Below are 27,353 nucleotides of genomic sequence, written 5' to 3' on the forward strand. Positions count from 1 at the left end.
CGGTTTACTGTTACATACGTAGCCACTGGTTTTCATTTTAATGATTTCACAGTGGTAATAAAAAAAAAAAATCTACTTTTAATGATGTGAAACTTGATTTATGTGAAAACCATGTATGATTTCATCGTCCGCAACATCATTATTGCATCATAATACAGTTTAAAAAGGTACAGTATAAAAGTTTGCACTGCATTGTCAAGCAACCATAATGTAAGTCACAATTTATTTTGAAATTGTCAATCCAAATTTGATAGTTGAGTATGTATTTTACAGAGAGGTAACAAAGGGAAAATAAAAGTTTTGTTGGGCTTTGAAAAATTGTGATTTACTATTTTCTGACATTACGGACAAGTTAGTTAATTGGGAAAAAACAAAACAGCCCTTTACTCTGACAAAAGCAGATTTGAAGTCAAGTTTGTTGACATATTGTACAAAAATGTGATTCTTATTAAATGGAGTAAAACATGTTATAAGGCTGAGCTGTTCCTTTCAACTGAGCTGTGTCCGACTAACCGTGGTGCCCATCCGGTCCAGAGTGTCCTCGTTGATCGGGTAACGGAGCCTCATCTTGCGGTACAGAGGATGTTTCTCATAGTAGCTCACAAGGTCGACCAAACTCTCAAACTCTGCCGAACTGCCCAACATGAAGAGACGGCCTTCCTGCTGGATACGACAGTGTTTGATCTTACCCTCCGCCCTACAGAGAGATGGACATATTTTCTTCTTGGTTGTCTGTATGCAACTAAAACTATGAGCAGAGAACAGATGAGTTAGTGCTGTTATGTGATTGACCGTCAGTGTGTGTGTTGACCTTCTACCTAAAGGAGATGGCGTAGGAGTTGTGTTCGCTGCGCTTTCGCACCAAGAAAGCTCCGTCTCTGGGAACACGCATCAGCATGTGTTCAGCCTGAACACGGGACAGACTGGAGTGGTACCACCTGGGGGAAAAAAAAAACAACACAACACAAATGTAATTTTTACTTTTCTGCCGCCAGTAATTTCTTTCACACAAAAGAAAGAGGAAGGACCTCTGACATCTTTGCAGGCATTGATCACTCACTCTCTGCTCTCGTGTGCGTTGGGCTGAGGTACGGGGCTGCCCAGCCTCATCTCAAACTCGTTGCAGCGTAGAGGCGTGTCTCTGTAATGGCAGATGAGGCGATAGAGGCTGTCAAACACCAGGTTGTCGGTCAGGTAGAAGCGGGTGGAGCCAGACTCCTGACGCGAATGGATCCTGCAGTGCTGGACTCGACCAGAGCGCCTGGAAGAGGAGGAACCGGGCTGAGTTAGTATGCTGATTTCCACTTAGGTGTCATAAAACTCTAGCAGGCTGGAGACGAGAAGTAAATCAAACTTTTAATACTTCTATAATTTGTCAAATTCACACAGACTGCAATACAAAATTCCTGTGATTTGAAAATTGATCTATGTATGCTTCTGTACCTTCCTTCACTGTTGAGATTATCCCTCTTTATATTTAAATACACAATATTGGCTAATATTTAAATGAATGTCCATGCAGTAAATAAAAACTGAAATATTTATAATACTATCAAGTGTAAATGTGTTTTGTGATATAATTATCAGACATTTTATCTTTTATTTCATGTTCAGTTGTGATTTTTCTAACTAATTTTGAACAAATACCGAAACGTTCAAATCTCTTTTTTCCTTTATGATCTGTGATGCTCTGTTTGCTGTACTGCTGTTTATTGTCCTCAACTCTCCCCCACCACCATCTAATAATTGTTCCCCCACCACCATCTAATAATTGTGTTTCTACATTCACTCATACTCAAATTCCCATTTCTTTCTTTTCTCTTCTCCACTGAATAAAACAAGAAAAACCCAAGAGTGGCGGGTGAGATCACTTTTAAAGAAACTTCCTGTGTGGTGTTACCGACCAGAATGAGAGGGTGTAGTCTCCAACAAACGTCTCACTCTCCCGAACCAGGAAGGTGCCGTCTTTGGCCCCGCCCTCGCAGTACTCCTGCAGGAGCTTCTCCGCCACCTGTCGACCATCGCGACCTCCACCCAGCTTCCCGTGGAACCAGCGCTCCGCACAGTGCTGCTCGTTGTTGTTACACTCCTGAATTACAGGAAAAGAGTGAGGAAAAAACTGAAATCACCATCGTCTTTACATGATTAATACCTTTTCCCTCATTTTCACAATTGCTGATAAACAACTCATCAACATCATCTCCCAACCTCTTTTCCTTCATCCTCCTCTTCTTCATCAGCTGTCTGGTAGTGAGACGTCTCCTCTGAGTAGTAAATCTTATTACTGGTCAGGACAAAATAATGTGGAGTCCATGTCTGTCAATCACACAAAAACACACTTCAGTAATGCTGCACACTACACTGACTGTATGTTTTATGCACAATCTCTCACTTAAGACACACGTACGTGGTCGATAGGGTCTTCTAGGTAAAGGATGCCGTTCTTCAGAGAGTTGCTGATGTCGTTCTCAGAGTAGCTGGCTGATGTCACCTCCTCATAAAGCGTACCTTCCACCAGTTTCTTGTGCTGTGACACAGTGGTGAAACTTGAGACACACTGATCTACACCAATGACAGCCTCACATGACCAAGACAATGTGGGACCATTTTACTGCACACATGTATCTTATTGGGGGAAAAAAACAACACTGGAAGTCAGAGATATTGTTCGGTGCAACTTTAACTTGGGTCATTAGGTTGAGTGATGGTTGATGGTAGGTCACTTTAACAGCCAGTGGCTAGCTCCTTTTAAGGACGTAGCCCCTCAAAATGGGTCCTTTGGGGGTCCTGAAACTTAAGTTTAGTTTGCACCTCCTCTCTGGATGACATGGTCTAGCCCTTTGACTCTCAAACCTACAGGTGAAACCAAACACTTCTCACCACACCAATCAGTGATGATGGCTGCAGTTAGAGGTGCAACAGACATGAAACCTTCCAGCAGAGAAGGCAGTGATATTTAGGACAAGTCTGAGTCTGTTGGCCTTCTATGACACATTCAGTCTTATAGTGCTGACTTTGAAAGATGCAGTCTCTGACTTGCTAAACGTAGGTGTCTGCGTACCTTGATAAGGATCTTTCTTCGGAGCTGGTACGGTGAGGGAAGCTCCTCTGCGTTGCTGTCGACTGGCTTGGTGAGAAGCAGATCTCCAAACACCTTCTTAAAGTTCATGGCCATGTTCCTCTGTTGGACTACACTGCAGTGGTCCTCGATGGACAGGATCACCGGATACCTGCACAAACACAACAGCAGGTAGGTGAACTCTGCTCTAGAAGCGGAAGGAAATCAGATTCCCTCCCCCCCAACTACAATCTACAAGTTGTTCCATTTCCAAAACATAGCAACAATGATGGAGGAGATAGTGTTGTTGTACCATGAATATCAATATCCCCCAACACGGAGAGAACTCTCTTGTGAAGTCTGCGGACGACACCACCATCATCGGCCGGATTTCAAACAACGATGAGACTTCATATCGGGAAGAAATTGATAATTATGTAGAGTGGTGTACAGAGAACAACCTACGGCTCAACGTGAGCAAAACAGGAGCTGATAGTTGCATTTAAGGAAATTTAAAGACGCACACTCCTGTCTACATCACTGGTGCTGAGGTGGAGCAGGTGAACAGTTTCAGGTTCCTCAGAATCAGCATCATAGAGAACCTGATGTTGTCGTCTTACATCTCCACGGTGGGGAAGAAAGCTCTGAAACTACTGTATTTCTTGAGGAAGCTTAAAAAGGCCAAATTCCCGAGCAGAGTTCTTGTCAGCTTTGACAGAGGAGCAACAGAAAGCATCCTGACTGGAAACATCACAAACTGGCATGGGATGTGCACGGCCCAGGACCGGAGGGCTCTGCAGCGGGTGATTAAAACCCCTCAGAAGATCACTGGTACCAATCTCCCAAGGTGAGGTGTCTACGCAGAGCCCAAAGGATACTAAAGGACAGTACCCACCCAGCCACAGCCTGTTCACCCCACTGCCTTCTGGGAAGAGATATAGAAGTTTCTGCTGCTGCACCATCAGACTCTTAAACTCTAATGCATCCTCAGCACTGCTCTATTGATCATTGAATATTGTTTATTTCTGTTTACCATTTTTATAATTTCTTCTGTATTAATGTATATTTTCTGCTATGTGGCAGAAGGGAGTCACAAAGCTCAATTTAATTTTATAACCTGTTTTGTTGTGACAATAAATGTACCTACCTACCTAATATAATGTTTACTTTGATAAAGTTAAGACAGCATGTGTGACCTCACACACACACAGTTAACATTTCTCAATACTATCAATCATCATCATCATTAAACATGGCAAATGCATTGTGTGTTTCACCACACTACATCAAACAAATGGACAGAATTATGATATATTAATAAAAACATATTACAGACTTTGACTTTATGGTTAATGATGGTTGGTGATCTTGTGAAGCGAATGTCCGCTTCATCCACTTACTCAGATGTGACGAAGGCGTGTTCTTTGATGGTGTGCAGCACATCCAGGAATTTGATCTTGGAGGTTAAAGTGTGTCCATGGTAGATGATTGGCAGGTCGTCAGGTCCATCCCAGCAGTCCACTAAGATCAGGAAACACAGATTCAGGTGCAAACTTCAGCTGAATCTTTTATACTCTAAATAGAGGCTTTTAGCGGCACATACCCTGATTGCAAAGGCCAGACCAAAACACAAATTTCAACACAAAAAACAAAACACCGCTATTCCATATGTGGCCAGCATCTAAGGTATATTGCATTAGAATGAACAGCAAAACATTCGCAGAACAAAGGCCCTGGAATTGTTGCTTAAAACCACTATTTAATTTTCTTTTGAGTCACAATCAAATGTTGGATACTCTTACGTTCAATGCAACGGCAGCACATCCTCAGGCAGCGGGCGTAGGCTTCTAGAGATGATTCACTGGAAAACTGGTCACCTGTCAGGTAGCTGAAAGAACAAGAATATGGAAACAAGTTCACAAGAGCAGCTGAAAATGCATTTAAGTGCATTCAAGGGCTGCAACTAATAATTGTTTCCATTATTGATTAATACAGTTGGGTCAGTTATTTCCATTCTTAATGATTTTATTCAATAAGTTTGAAACATTTTATAATAAATCGCCTAATTTGTCCGAACTGTAAAACACCCAAACGCAATTTATAAAACAGAGAAATCCTCACATTTGCAAGGCTGGAATCAGACATTTTTGCTTGATTACTTGTTTAAAATGATTAGTCAATTCAAAATTGGTGTTTACCGTAAAAAAAGCCCGGGCTTTTATTTGCTAAAATCACTGAATTGACCCTGGCTATATTTGGGACAGGCATCCATAAGTGACAGCCCTTTAATTCCTTTTGCACAAAACTGAAACTACTGTGAAACAGTTTATTTATTTCAAAACAGATAACAGAATAATACTTCAATAAAAATGATCAAATAATATCAAATACATGTCATTCATTTAATCTAGCTCCGACCAGACGGCTTACGCGCTTTTATTTTGAAGTAACATCACGACAACAACACGGTGCAGGATGACAGAAGTTAGCAGACAGAGAATGATGGACTTCACATGACAGGACGAAAAGCTGTTTTAATTCTTTTGATGGGTGGACCCTTACAGACTAAAGGAATATAAATAATCAAGGAACGAACACATTCGGGCTTAACTAGCACACTTAACGAGCACTTCAAAAGGTAAAGGCAGTCATCATTTTATTTCCTTTCCTCTCTTGTGCCAGGCAGGTTACACCTGTAAATCTTTAAGAATTAGACTTTGGGGCTTGTTGTTTCCTTTAGATGAACTGAACTACTGAATTGTGTATGTGTAGCATGTTCATACGGACATATTGATAATATGTTTAAACATTAATATTTGTATTAACGATCTAAACAGCTTAGCTAAAGCGGGCGACCCCGCAGGGTTTAAGAGATTTTATTCATCCAAAGAACTTGAATAACTAACTTGAAAACCAGACCAGGCGTTAAATTGAGGCAGGTGTTTATTTGTCTAAATGTGTTCCCACACCAGGCCAGTAAATGAGATAGGCGGCTATTTGGGACGCTATTAATTGAAGTTTTACGGTATGTTGATCTGCTTCTTCATTGATCTGCTTCTTGATTAGTCTGCTAATTGTTTCAGTTTTAATAAATAAAATTGACTTAGCAGGAAGTCTTTCATAAATACTGCTACTTGCAGCTAGCTCTTATTGGCTTAACGTTTAGGCTAACTGCTAATTCAGCAATGTGTCTTTTCTATTTCAAGATCTTTTAAACACACATATACAACATGTAATTGATACACATTTGGAGTTGTTGGAAGGCATCAGTATTGTTTAAATCACAGACTTGACACTACCTACAATGATTTCCCTAAAGCTCTTCTTATACTAAATAGGGATGCCTGAGAGAAGCTTCACATGAGGGTCAATGTGCCTTTATTGGGGTGTTACGATAATTAAATACATTATTAAAACATTTAGGAATGTTTGAGACACACATGTTGAGACCTACGTATTGTGCGAAGAGGAGATCCAATACTGAGACAGTGGCTTTTTCATGTCATCCGGAACAACAGGTGAAAGTCGAGGGTCATATATTGAATTCTCTTTAGAGAACAGGAATGTCAGGAACTACAAACAGAAAGTAACATGATTGTACGGTTGGAAAAAGTAGGAATAAAATCTCACAGTTTATTTCAGCTTTTATGCACATTTGCGTGTAGTGTTTCACCTCATCAAGTTGTAGCATCGGCTCAGGCTGCGATCCACCCCTCACGTACCCCATGAGGAATTCTCTGACACGACTGAGATCTGACGCCCAGGAGTCCTGAGACGAGCCAGATGAAGAAGTGAGCACAAAGCAGTTTTTAGAGAGCACTCTGTGTTGGGCTGACGGGGAGTTTGAATTTGCTCAGTACCTTCTGGTCCATCTGTAAAAACTTCTGGAAGTCGTACAGGGAGATCTGACAAAGCTCTGGTCTGTCAACATTCCTTCAAACACACAATGACAGACGACAGAGGAGTGAAAGTTAAAGAAAGGTTAAGTAAATGAGAGGGGAGAAGTTATACGTTGGCACCTAACCTTATTATTCAATATGCTGATTCTAATGACCTTGTGCCATTTTTAAAGGTTAATGAATGTCCCAAAACGTTAAGCTAAATATTTCCCATCCCTAGAGAAAAGAAACATTTAAGTACCATTAAAATGGCTAAAACACATGGAAATGTTTTGCTTTCCTGACAGCCAAAAAAAGTGTGTTTTTACACTGAACAAAATGATAAACGCAACACTTATTTTTGTCCCCATTATGAGCTGAACTCAAAGATCTAAGACTTTCTCTGTGTACACCAAAGGCCTATTTCTCTCAAATACTGTTCACAAATCTGTCAACATCTGTGTAAGTGAGCACTTCTCCTTTGCCGAGATAATCCATCCACCTCACAGGTGTGGCATATCAAGATGCTGATCAGACCGCATGGGGATTGCACAGGTGTGCCTTAGGCTGGCCATGGCCACAATAAAAGGCCTTAGGCTGGCCACAATAAAAGGCCTTAGGCTGGCCACAATAAAATCCCATTTGCAAATGTGAAAACATTGGGAACAATATTTGAGAGAAATAGGCCTTTGGTGTACACAGAGAAAGTCTTAGATCTTTGAGTTCAGTTCCTGATGAATGGGGGCAAAAACAAAAAAGTGTTGCGTTTATAATTTTGTACAGTGTAAGAGAAACTGGACCGGTAGAAGGAAAAGAGTGGGGAGATGTGAGGACAAGAGGTGGAGGTGGAGGGACTCACCGCAGAGGGAAGGAGAGTTCCAGCTGCTCAATAATCTGGGAACAAAACAGGAGGGGCCAGGTGACAGACAGGTGGGGAGGGAGCCAGGTTAAGCATAAACAGTAAAGGACAAAGTGAGCGTGGTGTGGTACGAGTGCACAAGAGCTCAAATACAGTAGTGACGAGTAAAATTTCTTCTTTTATCCTCAACAAAATAAAATTAACTGCTAATTTGTCCATGATTTCAATGAATTAAAGCAAACATTTATTGAACATTTGTTGTTATTGAGGAAAATTATATCTCAGTGTTTATAATTTTTGTTTTATTGCCCAACCCTCTATGTAGTTTTAGAAAGAATTTGGAGGGGCATGTAATCTTAAACTGAGCTGGCTAAAAAAACAACAACCTGTATCTCCAATTTGGGGGTTATATTTCATTATCATTTAATATGAGACCTTTTCATTTAATTTTAGGACCAAATTAAAATTCTTGGCTGAAGCCAAAACCGAATATAATGAAAAAATTTGCAGAACACAAGTACATTCACATTTTTTCCATTTATTTTGACTTTTTTTTTTACCATTGCATAAATCAAATCCATCACAAACCCTCTCCTGGACCCCCTGCAGTTCACCTACAGAGCCAACAGGTCTGTAGATGATGCAGTAACAGCATAGTATCGAGATATTTTGCAAGGCAATATCGTATCGTAACACGAACGTCAAGTATCGATCTTTTATTATATAAATTGTACATGAGAAGTTTGTTTTTTGGCACTAATAAAATTGCTTTTTCAGTCCACTAGAAAAAGAATTTTCCGTTGGGGACACAATTTGAAGTTGGGAAAAAGATAAAAAATTGCAATATGTTTAAAATCGCAATAATATCGTATCGCGATAATATCGTATCGTGATAATATCGTATCGTGGGGCCTCTGGTGATTCCCACCCCTAGTAGGTGTGTCCGAGGCTCGAGAGGATCCAATAAAGCGAATTACACATGTCCATTTACTTTTAATGGACACAAATATGTTTTATACTTTCTGTGAATATAATCAAATCAATCTTATTTCCATCCTGTATAGACACCTTGTTTTGAAAACCGGACATTGTCCCATGTGTCTATCCTCACGCTAAATTCTTCAAGACCCACGCAATTTGATAAATAATGTTGTATGTGGTTCTCGTATCGCGCAACATAAAGACTTCAGGTAGGACTCAAGACTTGTCTTTGTAAAGAGAGAAACTGACAGGATAAAGTCACTAACCTGCCTGTCAGCTCGCACTGGTCCGTTTCAGTGGATTTACCATAAAAGCTTGAATACATGTGCACCCCAAATTTAGTTGCAACTAGCTTAATCACCTTCTCAGAAACGAGTGACAGAAACACTCAAAGCGGGTCAGACCGTTTGTTGCCACAGATCGAGCGGATGTGCTAGGAGACGATTCAGCAGAACAGTGTCTGCAGACGGCGATTTTTGCGTCTTTCTCAGACACTTCCACTCTGCAGACATGTCAATGTAATTGTTCGGTAAAATTTCTTTGGTCTTTTGACTTATTAGCAGATTTATTTTGGTGGCGGAACATTCGGTGCATCCCTAGTGGTTTTACAGTTTTTACTACAAATCATGTGTAACATTACTTTAAAAGATCACAGCCAAACACTTTTTAAGCATAACATTTTTCTTTTAGATTTCTTTACATTAATGTCTTTACAATATGATAATATTAGTAGACTGTAGGTCGCTTGAGTAAATCCAGCAGTGAACATCAAGTCCACATTACTGTTTGTCAAAGTTACATTCTTATGCTTGGTAATGCAGTTTTATTGCAGATTGAAAGTCAAGTCTGCTCTGCTTACTCTGCAAAGAAATTAACGCAGCCTTGATGTTCACTGTGATCAGACAACACTCACAAGTTTCTGTCCGCCATGTGAATAAAAAATTACAAAGCATGCTTTTGAAAATGGTAATCAAAATGTAAAGTGTACTTGATTTGTAATTAAGGAACTCAAACAAGTAACACCAGATTATGGTCCTTTAACACAGACTGGGACATCTTCAAAATGAGTGCTTGTTACTGTGATCCTGAAAGCATAATTTGTAGTGGATTATTTTTCCATTGTGATGCGACTACTTTTATTTAAGTAAAGGCATTAATTACTTCTTCCAGGACTGTGTGAGTGTGTATGAGTGCAAACCCAAAAGTGACACTCACACTCTTCTGTGCGTCAAACATCAATGTTCTGTAGAGCTGTGCAAAGTTGGGGTACGACAGATCGCTCCTGGCCTCCACCTCCTGTGTAAATTGGGAAGGATGTCAGTTAGTGTGACACAAAAGGACATTGAAAGAGGTATAGTAGGTGTGGGAGGATGAACAAAAATAAAAATTATCCAGAGCTATCAGACTTATTCTGCTCTGACCTGTAGCTTGTCTTTGAGAAAGCGCATGTTGGGGACTCTGTAGTTGACCTGAGGCAGCAGAGCTTTCACATCCTTCACCGTGATGCTGATAAAGAAACAGAAAAGAATTTCTATCTGAACATGACACTGTTTTTAAGATTTTGCAGTCTACTTCAAACACTAGTTGAATTGCACCTTTAGAGAGCTTCTCATAAAAGACCTAGTGTTATTGTATATGTTTTCACCAGGAGATGGAGCTGTATGGTTTGAAGCGCAATTGTCAAACCATTCCAGGCCCAAAGTGAGGTCTACAGTAACATTTTCATTGTTTAGACTCTGAGGCGATTGCTAGAAGGGGATGCGTCTTGTCCTGGACATAGAGGTAAGGCTGGGTACAGATGTATACTTTTATTACTCTACTCGCTTAAAAGGATAAGCCTGGCACTATTCTATCCTTTAGTTCTTGTCAAATAATCATTGGTTCCTACTGAAAACATTGTTCCATGTTGGCTTAAAAGTTCATCTTTCCAAGGTGAATAATGGACCTTTATGTTTGTTCCCTTAAGTCAACACAGAGCTTCTTAAATGGACTGTATGCAGAACATTTTTGCACACACACACTGTTGCAGTTGCTTCTGTGGAGTTGCTGAAGTCTTTACCTCAACATCTTTTTTTTCCTAGCACAAACTGCACATGGATAATCACTTTTACTGATTGTTAAAACACATGTAACCATCATAAACACGATGAGGAAGGAAGCAAAAAAGCAGGTAGAACAAGAAAGAAATCCAGGTCATTTCTCTGAAGCAGAGAGGATCTTTTTGGGGTCAATGACCGCTGTCGCTGCCAGGTCTGGTTCATCTCTCCACCCACTTCCCTCTGTCTAGCTACGGTTACTGTTACTATTTTCACTGGAGACGGGAAGTTGCCCTATCCCAGCCCAACGCATCACTTCCTGCTGCTTATCAGGCAGTGGCAGGCTTGTCCTGGAGTGGCTTCCACCCAAACAGAAGCTTGGACTGGATTAATGTGGGCACAAGAGAGAAAAAGACAGAAACGGTGTGTGTGATATGTGGAGGTTAAGGGTGTGGATGTGCGTTATCGGGCTGTGGAGGTTAAGGTCAGAGCATATCCCTGACAGAGGGAGAACATGCTCTTTGATGACATCTGGATCTGGTTTCACCTCCATGTTCCACCTGCTGTGACAGACTGGCCAAAAGCATCCATCACAGGCTGCTGTAAAAGCTATGATTGGGTGTTTGTGGCGAATCACCCACCTTCCTTCATGGTTCCTGTCCATGACTTCAAACTGTTTCCTCAACCACCTACAGAGGGCGGGAGGGATGGAGAAAAGAAAACATTAAATTGGTCATTATGCTCATTTTTATGTTCATCATTTTATTTCCGGGTTGCATCTGAATAGATTTGCATGGTTTAATTACAACATTGTGTAGCAAACATCCACAGTAGCACACACCAGAGGTTCCAAGCAATGTTATCATGCGTTTTTTAAAAAGTGGATAAGATTTTGAGTGATGTTGCTTGCGTTAGTGCCACACTAGCCGCTAGGCGAGCATCGTGACACACGTTACATAGTGACGCAGATAGTTAACTGAAGTAAAGGCTAAAACGATTGCAAGCTAGGCTAACTAGCTTTCACTTTCCTCCTGATGGGTCCTCCCAAATGTTCTAAAGGAACAGGCAGCTTAAAGAACTATTAGGTGATATAGCTAAATGGGAATAAGGAAAAAAAACAACGCCTTGTTGACAGGAAGGCAGTTAATTAGAACAGAATCTTTATTGTCATTGTACAACAAAACTGCTTGCAATCCGATCAGTGCAACAACACATGCTAAGGTAAACACCTACCCAGAGGCTTGAAGCTTACAGAGTCCACAAACATTTTTATCCTACTTTGTAAAATGGTAAAAGCATATGCACAATAGCTGTAGTACCATTATAGTGTATATTTCTTCAGACAAAAGGTGAGGAAAGCTTAAATTTCAGTTGGACTGTGAGAAACCGGTTGTAGATCACTGAGTATAAACTGGGGACTGTCTGTATTTGTCAAGCATAGTGAAGAGAGAAAAAAAAATAAAAAATACTTTCAGCTGATGAATCCTTTTCCCACAGAGTTTACACAACTGTCATAAACAGACAAAATTAGTAATTTAATTTCCTCTGACCATTTCCAAACATAGGCTATACCGCTCACATTATGTCAACAACAAAACTCTCCTACACATTCTCACAACCTCTCTCTGTTCTCCTCTTCACACCACAGAAGCCAAAACTGCCTCCGCACATTCATGTAGAGTAAATATTTTCATCCCAAAACAAATATTTGTCCTTTCCTCCAACCAGCACCTCCCTTTCCCGTCCAGGTTGCTTCTTCTTTTGGTGCAACCAGATATCACTTTATCACACACAGTGTTAAGTGCCTTATAAGCATGTTAATGAATTATCCCATTAAACTAATCAACACCTTTCTAACTTTGACAATATAAACTGAAAGGGGTATGTCAAGTGTTTTCAGTGATGACTGGTAAAAAGACAATGTCTCTATAAGAGGATGTAGAATACATTCAGATGAGGACAAGTTTTCAAAATCTTTGTTTTATCCGACCAACAGTCCAAAAACTAAAATATACACAATTTACAATTATAGCAGACAAATATTCATGTTGAAATTGTGATTTTTGCATCAAGAAATTACTTTGTTGATTATCGAAAATTAATTTTCTGTTAATCATCCACTCAAATAGTTTCAGCAAGCTACAAACTATTCAGAGCCCACTTTCATGCCTACATGTGGTGAGTAATTCATAATCATTTGATAAGATTGCCAGTAGCAAGCAATAATAAAGTGCATGAATGCATGTGACATTCATGCACGCACACACACACCTGTCTATCTGCTGTGGTGCAGGCGCTCTCTGAGTGTCAATCATCAGCCAGTTGAGACCGGTGATCCACATGTTGACCTCCTCCTCACTGAAGGCTGCAGAAACAAAAAAGAAAGGCAATATAAGGAAGAAAAATCTGACTTTGGCGACTCCTAAATCATTCTTCAAATTTAAGATTGCAGGTTTAGGGAGCTTATGAGTTATGATAACACTTAACTCACCAAAGTAATACATGAGATCACTACAACAAAATCAGAAAGGGCAGAGAAAAAGAAGCAGCCAGGCGATCAGACAGGTTGGAAATAAGATTATCTAATCCCACTTTATTGGGAGGTAAAACCAACACAGAGATCACCTGAATAATACTTCATAATAGAGTAAACCTATGCCCACACTACGGCAAGTACAGCAGGTCAAATTTGAACCACAAAGTTGGCCTGTAAACGCTGATGGATCTTTACAACAAACTGGGTAATAACTGATTTAACTTGACCCACAGCAAGGTGTAATAAACAAATTTGTTCTTTAAATTCTTTCTTTCGTTTTTTAAAGTATTTTGTGAGAGTGATTAAAGCAACTCATAACTCTTACTTAGGGAATATGTTCTGAAAAAGAGACAGACTGAGAGACGCATAATGACAAGCGACAAAAGATCAACAGATTCAACATTAGATTTTACAGATAAAATGTTGGTAAAATTAAATAGTGATGTAGTGTGACCTTTAACCTCTGATACTGTGGTAGCCACAATAACAGTTACTGTGAAAATACACTAGGAATCACCAGTACACACAAACACTACATATACACTGACCAGCCACGCTGAGAGTCCTGAGGCGAAACTCCAGCCCGTAGAGCACGATGAAGCAGTGGGCGGAGTCCAGTTTACGGGCCTCCTCCGGGTAGCGCTCAAAATCACGGGAGCCCTTTCCCAACCGCAGCTCCCGGATCTCTCGTATGTCGACTGGAGGAGAGAGGGAGGAAGGAAGGAAGGAAGGATAGTGTTGCATGAACTAAAATATGCACAACCATAAATCACAGTTTGGCACGTTGTTCGTTTCCCTGCCACAGACATACAAAAATCTGCTGCAAACAAATGTACTGTGTGTGAGAGGCCAAAAACAGACACAAAAACATTTCAGCTGTCGGTGGCAGGATGCTCCAAAAGTCTGCAGAGGTTTTCAGCAGCAGCAGCAGTCAGGCAGTCACGTCTTGTAACTTTTCATTTATGTCCCTTAAACTTTTGATGGAATAAGTTTAAGTATAACTTTAAGTGCTAAAACAACAGAATTTGTTGTTTGTAACATTTACTACAGTTTTAAAGGTATTTTGGTAATCCTCAGACTGATTGAAGAGTCCAGCTGTGTGAGGCATAGCGGCGCTCTGTGCTAAATGCTAACAACATCATGTTAACATGGTCACAATTGCAATGCATCATCTTACATATCATGCTAACATTTGCTAATTAGCACCAAGTACAAAGTACAGCTGAGGCTGTTAGTTTAGCAGGTATTTGGTCATAAACTAGAATATTAGAAAAACAGTGTTGCTGGATTGGACTAACAAAAAGCAGCCCAATCAGACTGGAACTCACCCAGTCGTCATAAAAGTATCCCTAAAAATAAATAGTCTTATCAGTCATCAGTTACCAGTCATTGCATGTAGACTACTGAACTCTGTCTCAATCACAGTACTCGAGGAGAGGCGGGGCTGATTTATTGAAATATAGCATTATTGTTGGTGTAAACCCCCCAAATAGTACAAAAAGTAGCCCAAATTATCGCCCCAACACAATTTTTACCTTCCCAATCAAAAAGAGAAGCACAAGTAGCCAATCTGGCAAGTCAGATAACAAGGAACTGCAAGTTTATATTAATAAGTATGTAAACAACAAATTATAGGTTGATCAAGGCATTTGCAAGGGATATTTGTCTGATTGATTAGCTCTGGCATTTCCAGCTCTTCTCAGAAATTAGTCTTTTTTCATTTTGGTAACAACCCTTTTTTTCATCTTACAGAGATAATATTTAAAAGGTTAAAAAGTTACTGAAATCTCACATTGTACCAGAAGGGTTAACAGAGGCGACTGACCACAGAGTGTGATGCAAGCTCTGGACTCTACTGTGACACTTGTAGCAGTCTACACACCCACAAAGAAAACTTTGGCTTATTGACATAGCAGATGTCTTGTGCAAACACACAAACATACACTCATAGATGCTCTGGCATTCACACACCAAACACAGGCCTACTATAGCACACACACAATTGAACTGAATGTCACTCTTGTAAGCCTGGGTGCTATTTTCCACCACAGAGAAACTTCAGGCAAATGAAAGCAGGGATAAAGTTTTTCCCACTTGATATCAAAACTTCCCACTAGGATGAACTCCTCTGCAGGTAAGTAGATAACAGGTAGGCAACAGGAGACACAGAAGAAAGAACAATCCAAGCCTGTTGCTGGTCTTTATCGGGCCAAGGCAAGCTGTCCTCGACAGGTTGTACAGAATTCTGAATCAGACAGCAGAGAGGAGAAATCTGGTTCCTATCTGAGCCTCCTGCGTGTGGAGATGACAGGGAGCACGTTTGGCATAAGATTAAGAGAGAAGTCAATTTTCCTCAGATGGAAATGTGTCCATGCTTTACTGAGAGGCCTGTTCAGAGCTGCAAGCAGCAGAAGCACACGTAACTGAATCTGTCTGAGTTGTTACCCACAGATGACCTGCGCTTTAAAAAAAAAAGCTTTTAAAACACAACAATTCCCACAAACACAATACATTCCTGTTGCACAGCACAATAACTGCCCGGTTAATTAAATTATAAGTCTACTGTTCTATTCTATATTTGTCTTATTGTCAACAAATCCCAATAAAAAAGGCAAACTCACGACTGAATGTATACAACAAGTACTGTGTGTCTATCTTAGCCTGATGCAGCTTCTTCCTCCGAAGCCATAGAGCTCCATTGTTGTCCAAAAACTATTAAAACAAACCATCAGTGAGCCACACTGCTGCACTGAGTGACATGTTCCTTCATTACCATGAGCACACATTTGGTGCTTTAGTGAGTATTTAAGGCAGCAGCATGGTGTATGTGGGATTGAGTCAAAATAAACCATATTCATCCACCACTAAAACTAGTGCCTAACAAATGCAAATGCATTTCCTCCTGTTCGAGTAACATTTATTAAAAGCTACAGTCGTCAGCTCATTGGGAAATTACTCAGCCTTTTTTAAATCTTAAACTATTTATTCATAATCTGTTTTTAAAGATTTAAGTCTTCAGTGGGAACCAATGTGCTCGAGGCCGTGAGCCACAGACAGGGTGGGGAAGTCAGAAAGTATTGAGAGACGGACTAACACATTGTTGGTTTTGGTCTTTCCATGGCAATATGAAAAACATAAAACAACACTAGCCTCATTCTTTAATTCATCAGAAAAACTCTTCCAATGGCCTTTTTGACCACTAACCTTCTGGGGGAAAGAAGCTACAGAGCATCTGGACCAAAATCCATCCAACTTATCAACTGCAGATGACTTGCTTTCACATTAATAACATAAGATTTGCAACTACAAGGTTGCTGATTTACATGAAAGTTAGACCCATTAGCCTTTACTAATGACTTACTAACATTTGTAACAGCAGGTAAGCTGTCATAAAATGGTCCATTGACTTCCTGGTGGGTTACTTAGAAGGAGAGAGATAAAAGCAACCTGGCAACGTTGTTCTTATTTATGGCTTATAACAGATCTGAAGGCTTTGGTTAATCATTAGTTAGCCATTGCAGCCTCTAACCTCCACTCTTTCCATTCCTTGCATTGACTATTCAAAACTGTTCCAAAATCTGCAGAGTAAAAGCTCTACATTATAATTTTGTAGCTTGACAAAAACAAATCCCAAAACATAGTTCAACACCCTTGTTGTTTTTCAAGGCTTTCGACGGGCAAAAATAAAACCTTAGAGATCAACAATTTTTGTAGTTTTATACTGTAGTTTGTTAATGGCTGCTTTGTGCTGAACACTGAGGCATTTGAGAGGTAGTGTCAAATTTAAAAAATATAGTTTTGTAGAAATAGTTGCTTTCATATTGACACTTGGTATGAGACAATATATCCTGCTATAAAACATTACAAAGTGCTTCACAGTCAACGTTGATTCATTTTTCCTCACAAACTACTATAAATAACCAAAGAACCTGGTATTTGTTTTTCTCTGGTCTTTCCCTTTATTACATCCTGCCATTTAGTCTGGACGTTGAACAATAAGGCACACAGATGCACAGCTCGCCCAACGTCACACTTTGTTCACCATGACTGTGTTAATACACACACACACACACACACACACACACACACAGAGCATGATTCCTCCCACTGCGGCCTTTAATCCTGGTCCAGGCTATAAACATGGTTGTGATAAAGATGCACACAACCGCTTTGGAGAACAGTCTGATGTAAACTTTGATGGACGTAACAGGAGGGAGAGGTGAGGGGAATCACACGGTGGGCCAACTGGCGGCACATCAGAGTATAAGATACTGTCAGCAGTCATCCATTATGGGACGGTGCATTCCTGTGCGTTTCATCATCAGAGAAGCTCATAAAGTAACCGCCTTTCTTTTCTCGGTGAATAAAAGTTCCTGAACGCACCACAAGCTGTGTACACTGCTGACCTGAAACCACTAGCCGTTGATAATTGCAGTGCACTTCCAGTGAAACAAACTGTTCCTGGTACAGCTGTTGACCTCACTCCCTACCAGATGGCAAAAGTCTACTTGGAGATTATAAATTACAGAGAAGCAAACAAAGGGAGACGGGAATGAAATACAATCGAGAGGGCAGGCTGTAAAATGGATGAATGAATGAATAGATGGGGAAAGTTAAGAACAAATAGCAGAGGATCAGCAGAGAGCCTAACGGAGGGTTTCAACAATGAGGATTGACTCTAAACCTGGATTAGGGCTGTCAAATTTTGTTTGCACGGGTGAAAAAAATTAAATATTCAAACTATAATGACCTGTATGAATTCAAAATGTACAGCCTATAAGCTCAACAGATGTAATGCTTGTGGGTTGTGTTCAAATGAATTTTGCATTAGCTGGATTTGTTCGAACTTGACTTTTTAAAAAAGTGACTGCTCTAAACTGCACTAGTGCACAAAACTTCAAAACCACAATTTAAACTTCAAGCTGATAGTTTCAAAAGTAGCTGCATATTTGCGCTGGACAGAGCAAACGGAGGCTGAATCCGATGGAGTTTTTGTGTGTCTGCGTCTTTGAAAAGGACAATATGATAGATTTAGCCAGACATTTTCAAATGTATGCTATAGAGTGAGTTTTTAGATTTTTGTCTATGCTCCTGCTTTAGGAAGCCATTGGTTTCCATTCCATTTAATTCTGTACAATGTGAAAATATGAGCCTTGATTGCCAGAAAAAATGCTTAAAAAAAACTTAACCTACAATTCATCGTAAAACCTTTTACAGAGCACACTGGGGCAGATAATAGTATGTACAAAGTGTAACCGCTGTAGTTTTAGCTGCCAAAACCTAACCAGGCCTTAACCACAGAGGATAGATAGAATCCATCACAATAAACATCAAGACAACATAACTTCAACCAAGTATTAAAAGTCATTTGACATATTGTACATAAATAAATGGGCACCACTGGATTGCTATGAAGGAAGACAAGAATAGATGATATGAAATGATTAAAAAACAATATTGTGGTTTACTTTGCAGTAAATTTGCTACAACATACAAAATCACTGGAAGGGTCCAGAAGAAGATGAAAGACTTTTGCAACAGTAAGTGGTTAACTTCCCTGAGAGTTTCTTTTAAAGAATTATTCAGATGTCCATGTGTAGCAGGTTGTTATTTCTTGTCAGTTATAATTTCTTTCACAATGTATAAATGGCTAGTTTAAGATTAAATAAGTACCTTAAGTCTTACTATGACATTTATCTTTGGTAAATAATAACATTTTGTTTAACAAAACTAGGGTTAATGTAACAATTTTCGCAAGTTAATTTAAATTTGGATACGTTTTCAGTATTTTCAGCCAAGTGTGACCGTGCTTTGGTTAACCCTAATCCTGCTTTAAGTGATGAGTATCTCAGGCATCCAGGGCCTCATTTGTGGTGCATGTCCCTGCTTCCTGCAGAAGATGCCGGAACTTTTGTTTTCCTGCAGCTAGCCAGTCCTTCAATCTGAGACAGGAAAGGAGACACTCCCTGATAACCCCAAACTTCCTGTGACTCGGGATTTAATACCTCCACTGTTTGGCAAAGCGCTCATCTCAAAGAAAAACACTCAAGTGCGTGTGTATATAGCAAAGCTGAGAGAGAAACTTTAATTTAAAGCAAACACTAGAAAAAGAAAAGCAGGCAGCAAAAACAAAGGGAGGAAAAACAGGGGAGAAGGAGGAGGTGGGGAGGCAGAGTGAAGGGGTCACTTTGATAAATTTGAGTGAGATTTGTGAGAACAAAAGACCAAAGCATCAGGTGAATGACCTTGAAATTCAAAAAGAAAGTGAAAGAAAATAGACTGAGAAAGTGAACTGGGAGGTCAAAGAAAGGCTTGAAAACGAGAAGGGAGTTTAGGTGGATGTGTGGGGGAAGGAAGGGACAGCTGGAGGAGGAAAATGGAGAGGCGAGAAAGGAGGAGGGAAAAAAAGTGGGTAGCTGAGAGATAGAGCTGTGGAAGATAAAGTGAAGGGGAGACCCGCTGAGTTCCTGGAATGTACTGGTGGGTTTGTCCAGAGGGAGGCTGTTTGTAAAAGGGCATTTGTGGGCTATGAAAGTGTGTGTGTGTGTGTGTGTGTGTGTGTGTGTGTGTGTGTGTGTGAGAGAGAAAGCAGTGTTTTCATCAGTGTGGGATTGTTTAGATTTGGTCTAATTGAGGTGTGTAGGTGTTCGCTGTGGTTTCGTGCACGTTCAGACTCGTACTTACCGTCCCTTGGACTAGCGAAGGCGCGGTTTATGATTATGGATAAATAATTGACAAGGTTCCCTGAGCAGAAACAACACCTACATGTGTGCAGCGGCCATTAGTCTCTGAGCTTTCGCAGAATGACGGGAGGGGGGGTTCTGGAGATGGAAAAGAAGAGAAAACTGCAGTGGCCCTAAGAGCTACACATGTTGTAACTTCAAAACACAGCAAATGAATCATCTTCACCAATCCTCCAACACATGCAGAAACACGCTGCAAATACATAAAAACCAACCAAATACAAATATGCTGCAAGATGTAAAGAACAAAATGGAACCGACACATATTTCCAGAGGATAGAAAGTGATGAACTCACCTGGACCTGCAAATGGTGGCCATGATTTCTTACTTATGCCATAACTGATGTCAACTATCTGTAACGGTTAATTTGCTGTTCATATAGAATGAACTAGATGCTTCTGTGTCGAAAGAACGACTTTCCAAATCAGGAAATGGGACCATGCAATGAGCATGTGAAAGCACTGTGAGCTGCTGGTTGCAATTTGCAACCCTCACCACTAGATGCCACTAAAACTTACTCACTAAACCTCCCTTTAAAACCCATGGGAGCGCCCGTTTGCCTGTGTCTGTTTAAGAGCATATAGAATGGTAACCACGTGGGTTGCAACAATAATTCTTTTTGCATACGAATTCTGAGATGTAACATGTTCGTATCAAGCCCCAGCATGCTCCTGTCGCGTTGTTTTCACCCTGTCTGCACAAATTGCGTAATGTGCGCTTACAACAAAAACACTCAAATACCTTGCGCGTCTTTGCACACATGTTCTATAGATCTGTGGTTGCTAGTTCCCTCTTCCTATGACTCACAGACATCTTCACATTCTCCTCCTCAGTCTATTGGTTCTGTCCAGTAAACACCAGGCTTTGTCGCATGTGGTGACGTCACAATGTGCGACATTCGACTTCCATTAGCTAACCAGGCACTGTTTTTGTCGTCTTTTTATAGTTGTATTCTGCTTAGTTCTCTCGCTCTTTCTCTCTCTCACTCTAGAATATTTAGAGTAGTGTATATTTAATAAGCTCTTTTGTTTTTTACCACTTAATTGTTTTATCAACATTGCTCTCAAAAGCAATTTGTTATCCGTTTCACTACACAGCTAAAAAGGCGTTAACTGTTTACGAAAATGAATGTATCTTACAAACTAATTTATGTACCTAGTTCAAATCAGTTGTGTGTTGTTCTAAAGTGTTTTATGCAAGTTTTTTGCACTGATAAGTCTGAGGTTGGCATTTGTTATATTTATGTATTTTGAAAAATTTATTGAAAAAAAAAACCGATTTGAATTCTTTTGGGTGTTTATTGCACTTTTCAGCTATTTAATGATTTATTAGTAATTTATTACATACATAGCCTTCAAATTGGGGATTGTATTGATGTATGGCATATGAAAATTCTTCAAAGATTGACAGTACAGCATGTAAAAATACTTGGCGGAATTGTTCTATGGCAGGTCATAAAGGGTTTTAAATCACCTGATAAAGTATGCACACTTAAAGCTTTAGCATAGGATACACACTATGTTAGTACAACAAAGTTTAGAAAAACTGTCTTCTGTGTGTTTGGGCGTGTTCATCAGTTTTAGTGTCCTCTGGACACGTCTTTGTTTTGCAACCCAGTTCTGTATTTTCAGCATGTTTTGCTATGATTCATGTTGTCAAATCGGTGGTAGTGTGTCCTTATTTCCCCACGTTTTATTTCTTTGCAGTGCGTTTTTGTAAATGCTGCGTATGTGTCGTACAATTAGTGAAGATGTTTTTTTTCTATCTGCATGCGTTTTCTTCAGTTGTTTAAAACCCTTCTATCTCATTGGGAGGAACACACACAGATACAGCGTGCTACCATAAAGTTTGGGAGTTAGAATAACACATGGCCGACAGAAGGAAACTATCATGCCAGTTGCGAATGCCATAAGTTTTCTCTGTGCTAACAGACACTGTAAGAAATCCTCCCCCAGGTCACAAAATCCAGGGCACAGACAAAAGCCTCCGCACCCCAGACATGCAGAACGGTGCTCCAACAACAGCTCCACAACAGCCTGCTGCTTTAGTATACCACTGCCACTTGACTCCTCTCCAATAGGATGCCTTGATCGCCTCAGCCCACAGCCAGTCAGTCAGTGAGTCACTCAGTCAGTCAGTCGGTGTGTCAGTCAGACAGACAGGAAGCTTGGGACTGGGTGAGGACTCAGAATCCATGTGGCAGCAGCATGCATGGTATTTTGTCTGAAGAGTTACAGGGAGGCTGACATGGAGGAAGCAGAGGTCACGGGGTCATGCTGAGGAGGACATGACAGCGCCTCAGCTGCAAGTTCGGGTCAGGATGGTAGAGGGGCGGCCTACCATAGCAAAATGTCACATGCAGTGATACTCTTCTTGCACCTTTACAGCAGGTGTACACGGAGAAAAGATCAATAATAATTTAAAAGAGGGCCAGGTCACCCAAATAACAAAAACATATTTTTCTTTAAGCCAAGGTGGTTTCCAGCCACGGAGACAGAGTTTCAGCATCAGTACTTATACAATACATTTTTTTGTGCCAAAGCTAATTCTTGACCTTGGAAATTTTAAATTTTGACAAAACTTACAGTAATGGCTCTTTTCTGTGGCTTTCAACTTCACCTTATGGTCTTTACAGAGTGGAATTTGCTCATGTTGCCATGTGGTTTAAATCAAAATATATTTTACAATGCCAAAAATGTAGAGAAATATAACCAGACTTTCCTACATAACCTTTTTTTTTTCTATTTAAAAACCGAAGTTCTCAAATGTTAAACATTGTATAAATACAAGACCTTTATCTACGTAACATACAAGAATGATTTACATTTCTGACCAGACATTCAGTACCAACGTTTAGTACTTGACTGCTTTTCTATACTCAGAAACATTTCGGTAGATATGAGGTTTAGGTTTGAGGTTGAGGTTTCAGATCCAGCCCTGGTTTCTCCATGTGCGTGCATGTTTTTAAGAGTCAGATCACCCAAAGGACAACATGAAATATTTACTCACTGACCCTTAACAGTATGTAGCAATTCAGACAATTTCAATTGTACGTGTTGATATTTTGAGTTCTCTCTGGAATGTCTACTGCCAAACTAATACAATGGAACTGTTTGTGGTGCTGGCAATATTGACAAATGACATGACAATGACACAACTCAACAGCAGTGTCTTTCTAAAAACAACCCGCTACTCTGAATAATCCATAACTATTTTCAAATAAATAGTGACAATGAAAATAAATGAAACTTAAGTCTATGGATAATGTTAAAACAATATAAGTTTTTCTACACTGAATAGTTTCTACAAAGAAAAATGTAATTTTTCAGCTCTGTGAGCACCCCATACAAGATTATTCACCTCCATTATTCTGGGAACCAATCTCTCTTTGGTTACACCAACGATTAAGACTGATGGGTCATAAGCCAAAAGGTTGGTAACCAACACTTGAAAACATGCACACACAGAAGAAGAAGAAACCGTCCCTGGTGTTGTATTTCTCTATTTATCAGCATTTTCTCAGATAAGCTTTGGCTGACATTTGAGAATCTTCTGATACAGAATCTGCGACCGGGACAAAAAATAAATGATGTGAAGATGGAAAAATTAAATGCATACAGTGCATCTGACTTTAGACACAACATTGATCATCTACTGTAGTTAATACCTTGTATTTGATGCATGGAGCAAACATGTAAAAGCTCCAGATCCCCAAAATGAATGAGTGTAGTTTTTTTTTTTACGGCTCTTGTAGTCATGTTGAGTTTGAAGCAGAACTCTCAGGTGCTGCTGTTGGTTCAAAAACTACAGCTGAACTTTAGTATTTAGTTCAGGCTGAAGAAGAGAGACCAACTGACTCCAGTCTAAAGCTTCCTGCCACAACAGATCCACTGTGATATTACGTTAAATACTACAGGACAAAAGATTATAGGAAACCGTAAAGCAGTTCTGATTTAAACCTCTTAACTAATGTTACTGTGTTTTAATGAAATGTTACTGTAGCCTCAGTATGATACGCAGCTGTGGTATGAAGGAAAACACTTTCTTAAAGCGAATATTGGATTAGATCCCTACTTTTAACTGCACCCTGTAACTTTCCAACAACAAATGTTAACAGTCACTTCACACAGAGGCTCTGTATGAGGCTCTGTGGGCACAGGCCCAGGGCTGCAGGGGTCAGGGGGTCCCTGGGCCTGTGCCCAGTGGGGCCACTCAGTAATCAATTCATGCTGTTATGGCAATACTCACGCTCTCCTTCTATTTTGTCAGGATTTCGGCTCCACACTATCTGCCGCATGTCCTGCTTTATCTGGAAGGTTCTCCTCTCGGGTCGCTGGGACTTCTTCTGGTAGAAGAGGGTCATCACCGTCCCCATCTCCAGGCTGTGGAGGATGCGGGGACCGGCCTCCGACCAGTCCAGCATCCTGGAGGCTGTGACCGGACCCACTGGCCCCACGGCTCCGCCGACGGCCTCCTCGGCACAGCCATTGAGGCAGCCACTGAACCTGGCTGCGCACATCTTCACTGCATAACTACAGAGGAAAGCTGTCCTGGTTTCTGGGTGAGGATGCGTGTCCTTTAATCACTTACTGAATGTGCCACTTATCCAACATGTCCAACCCACTGCTGCAAAGAAGAAGTCTTGTTATGAACCCAAAGTGTTCCAGTCACATACAGGTAGTGGGTTTCCAGTGTTCCAGTGTGATTAAACTTATGTCACATTAAAACACAAGCTAAAAGACTTTTGAGCTGAAATGTCTGAGATGTGAATTGTCCTCTGGAGGGGGAATGTATCCCCGTGTTATCCTTTCCAGATGCTTCTGGCAGCACACCAGCGAAATCCAGTCGGAGTGAGCTCTCATCACCGCTGGACTCAGATTTCCACCCACTATGTGTCTCCTGCTAGTCCTTCAATCCACGACGGCAAACGCAGCACAGTCCGGCTTTAAATCCAGTTTGGGTAGCGTCCGCCTGCATCCCACTCCTGGTTTTAGGAAAATAAAGTCAAAGACGCCGAGTTATGTAATGACGAGTCGGACAAATAGCCGGAGGTGGGTGCAGCGGGGCGGCAAGGAGGAGGACGGGCATCGGCGGTCGCTCTGTGGCGGCTTCACGGAGACGCAGAGACGCGCGGACGGGAGAGCACGGAGCAGCCGTATGTGCGCTCTCATCCGCCGAACCATTCTGCTCTCCCCTCACACACTCCTCCTTCCAGGACGCATCACCCCGCCGACAGGATGCATTGTCCGATGGAGTCACGTCTGGAGTAGCCGTACAGAGGCGTGCTGGGTTGTGCTGGTAGCGTTAATTACCCCAGTTCCCCCTTGCTGCTCCTCACGCAGGATCGCCCTCTCTGTGCCTGCGCGTCCCCACAGCTCCAACGCCAGAGATCTTGAGAGGAAATTAGGGCTAGCAGACCGGAAAAGCTTGATCAGATTTTTTTTCCCTTTCTGTCCTGTTAGTATCTGAGGGAGGATGAGGGGAGTGGAGGGAGAGTCGTAGCGGAGAGCAGAGCGACCTCCGCGGGTCTCCAGGAGATCTGCAGCTTTGGAGGAAGGAAAGGAGATTTTTTTCTCCAGCGCTGAGGTCTGAAATACAAGTTGATGAGTGAAGAGGTCAAGTGGGGTTCAAATCACAGAGGTCAATAACATGTCAGGCAGTCATCTGCAGCAATAAATCATTTATAAAAAATGATTTACTTTGGGAAGTTGTTTTCTTATTGTTAGTTGCTAGATTAGATTTCTCCAACATAAAAGAAACATAATAATAATAATAATAATACTAATAATAATAATAGGCCAAACAAACAATCTATACTTGAGTTTGTATTTTTTCCAAGGTCAAATATTATAATATTCTGAATAAAAACTAATTAATAGAAAGTTGATCCAGTGTCCTGAAAATAAAAATTGAAGCTGACAGAGAAATATAAAAAATAAAGTTCAATGAGCAATATTTTCACACCTATCAAAAATCCCAGAAGGCATTTTAATAAATTTATAAATCTGAAACTTTGCTGAAAAGATTTGTGAATGTCTTCCAAATATAATATATTCTTATCCACAGTTTGTATTTGATAAAGCCTAATATATGTATATATAATGTTTGCAACAGAAATAACAGTTTTGTTAAAACTGTTGACTTGTTGTGGTTGCATCTTTGTTTGCAAACATGCAGCCTAGTATAGAGTATGAGGAGCTGGATACCATATTGTGGCAGACAGATTTTACTTTAACAAGAGAGTATTAATATACTCCTTTGTCTGTTTTATTATTTATCTAAATGTATTTGTCATCGAGCCAGACAGGGGGGCAGACATAGGGATGGGGGACAGAAACACCGCACAAACAGACGGCACAGAGAAAGGACCACACCTGCAAGAGAACAGGGGGGGGGGGGGGGGGGGGGGGGGACAACAGGGAAATGGCAGGAGGAAACACCAATTGCAGAAAGCAACAAAACGAAGAGAATGGGGAGCGGGGCCTGGGGCGGAAAGAAAAACAAACAACAAACAAATAAACAAACAAAAAACAAAGACACAACCAGCCGAACAGCAGCAATAAACAGCTGACATGAGGAAGACAACTGAGAGAGAAATGGAAACAATAAACAGTCAAGCAAAATAAATAAACAACATAGCACAGCCATGAGAGCTGGAATAATAACAAGTAATTTAAGTAACTGAAAGAAAAGCATCAGGAATAATTCTACCAGGGACAACCTTAATTTAGCATATTGTGGTTAAGTACAATATGAATGTACTTTCCATTTACTTCACCTCAACTACACTTCAGAGGGAAATATTGTTTTCAAAAAAACATTGGGTCCCAGTACATATCATGTTGTATTTTGTCTAAAATTGGATCAGTGGACTAGTTCCATGCGGTTTTTCATGTAAGGTCAATTGTTATTGATTAAGAATACAATGATACTGGCTTCTAAGTTGTTGTTTTTTTTTCTTCACAGTTTGGGTTCAAGAGGTGTTGTTCTTTCAACTTAGATATAAAAAAATAACATACATGTTTTAATAAAAAACATATATTTCCAAAATATTTCAAAATCTATTTAATCAAATGGTGTTTTTTGATCAAAATTGTTAACATTTGTACAATAACTTAAGGGTTTATGTGTGTCCCCAGCAAACACTGTCCACCCTGTTGAGCTGCATTACTGTCCCTTTAAGAAGAAAAAATATATATTTTTTAATGGTATATCTCGTGAGGTGACCAGGCGACATCACACCAGTGCTGTGTGGTTTTCT

At 40.4% G+C, this 27,353-nt stretch overlaps 1 protein-coding gene across 1 annotated transcript in view; it reads right to left on the minus strand.

The window, feature by feature from the left end:
* LOC119900255 (1-phosphatidylinositol 4,5-bisphosphate phosphodiesterase gamma-1-like) overlaps positions 1-27,353 on the minus strand; it is a 38,828-nt gene that overhangs the window by 10,829 nt on the left and 646 nt on the right. The window contains exons 2-20 of the mRNA XM_038715049.1: positions 24,341-25,680; positions 13,897-14,046; positions 13,084-13,177; positions 11,454-11,501; positions 10,198-10,282; positions 9,992-10,072; positions 7,796-7,830; positions 6,919-6,991; positions 6,732-6,827; positions 6,513-6,631; positions 4,861-4,946; positions 4,459-4,579; positions 3,062-3,230; positions 2,408-2,527; positions 2,209-2,316; positions 1,905-2,089; positions 1,061-1,261; positions 819-938; positions 514-697 (exon numbers count right to left, since the gene is read on the minus strand). Coding sequence (XP_038570977.1) covers positions 514-697; positions 819-938; positions 1,061-1,261; positions 1,905-2,089; positions 2,209-2,316; positions 2,408-2,527; positions 3,062-3,230; positions 4,459-4,579; positions 4,861-4,946; positions 6,513-6,631; positions 6,732-6,827; positions 6,919-6,991; positions 7,796-7,830; positions 9,992-10,072; positions 10,198-10,282; positions 11,454-11,501; positions 13,084-13,177; positions 13,897-14,046; positions 24,341-24,611 — 2,346 coding nt within the window. The 5' untranslated portion in view covers positions 24,612-25,680. The remainder of the gene's footprint in view (positions 1-513; positions 698-818; positions 939-1,060; positions 1,262-1,904; positions 2,090-2,208; positions 2,317-2,407; positions 2,528-3,061; positions 3,231-4,458; positions 4,580-4,860; positions 4,947-6,512; positions 6,632-6,731; positions 6,828-6,918; positions 6,992-7,795; positions 7,831-9,991; positions 10,073-10,197; positions 10,283-11,453; positions 11,502-13,083; positions 13,178-13,896; positions 14,047-24,340; positions 25,681-27,353) is intronic.

Source organism: Micropterus salmoides, unplaced genomic scaffold (assembly GCF_014851395.1).
Source record: "Micropterus salmoides isolate LMB-PRFRI ecotype aquatic unplaced genomic scaffold, ASM1485139v1 Ms_hic_scaffold_13, whole genome shotgun sequence".
NCBI classification, from domain to species: domain Eukaryota; kingdom Metazoa; phylum Chordata; class Actinopteri; order Centrarchiformes; family Centrarchidae; genus Micropterus; species Micropterus salmoides.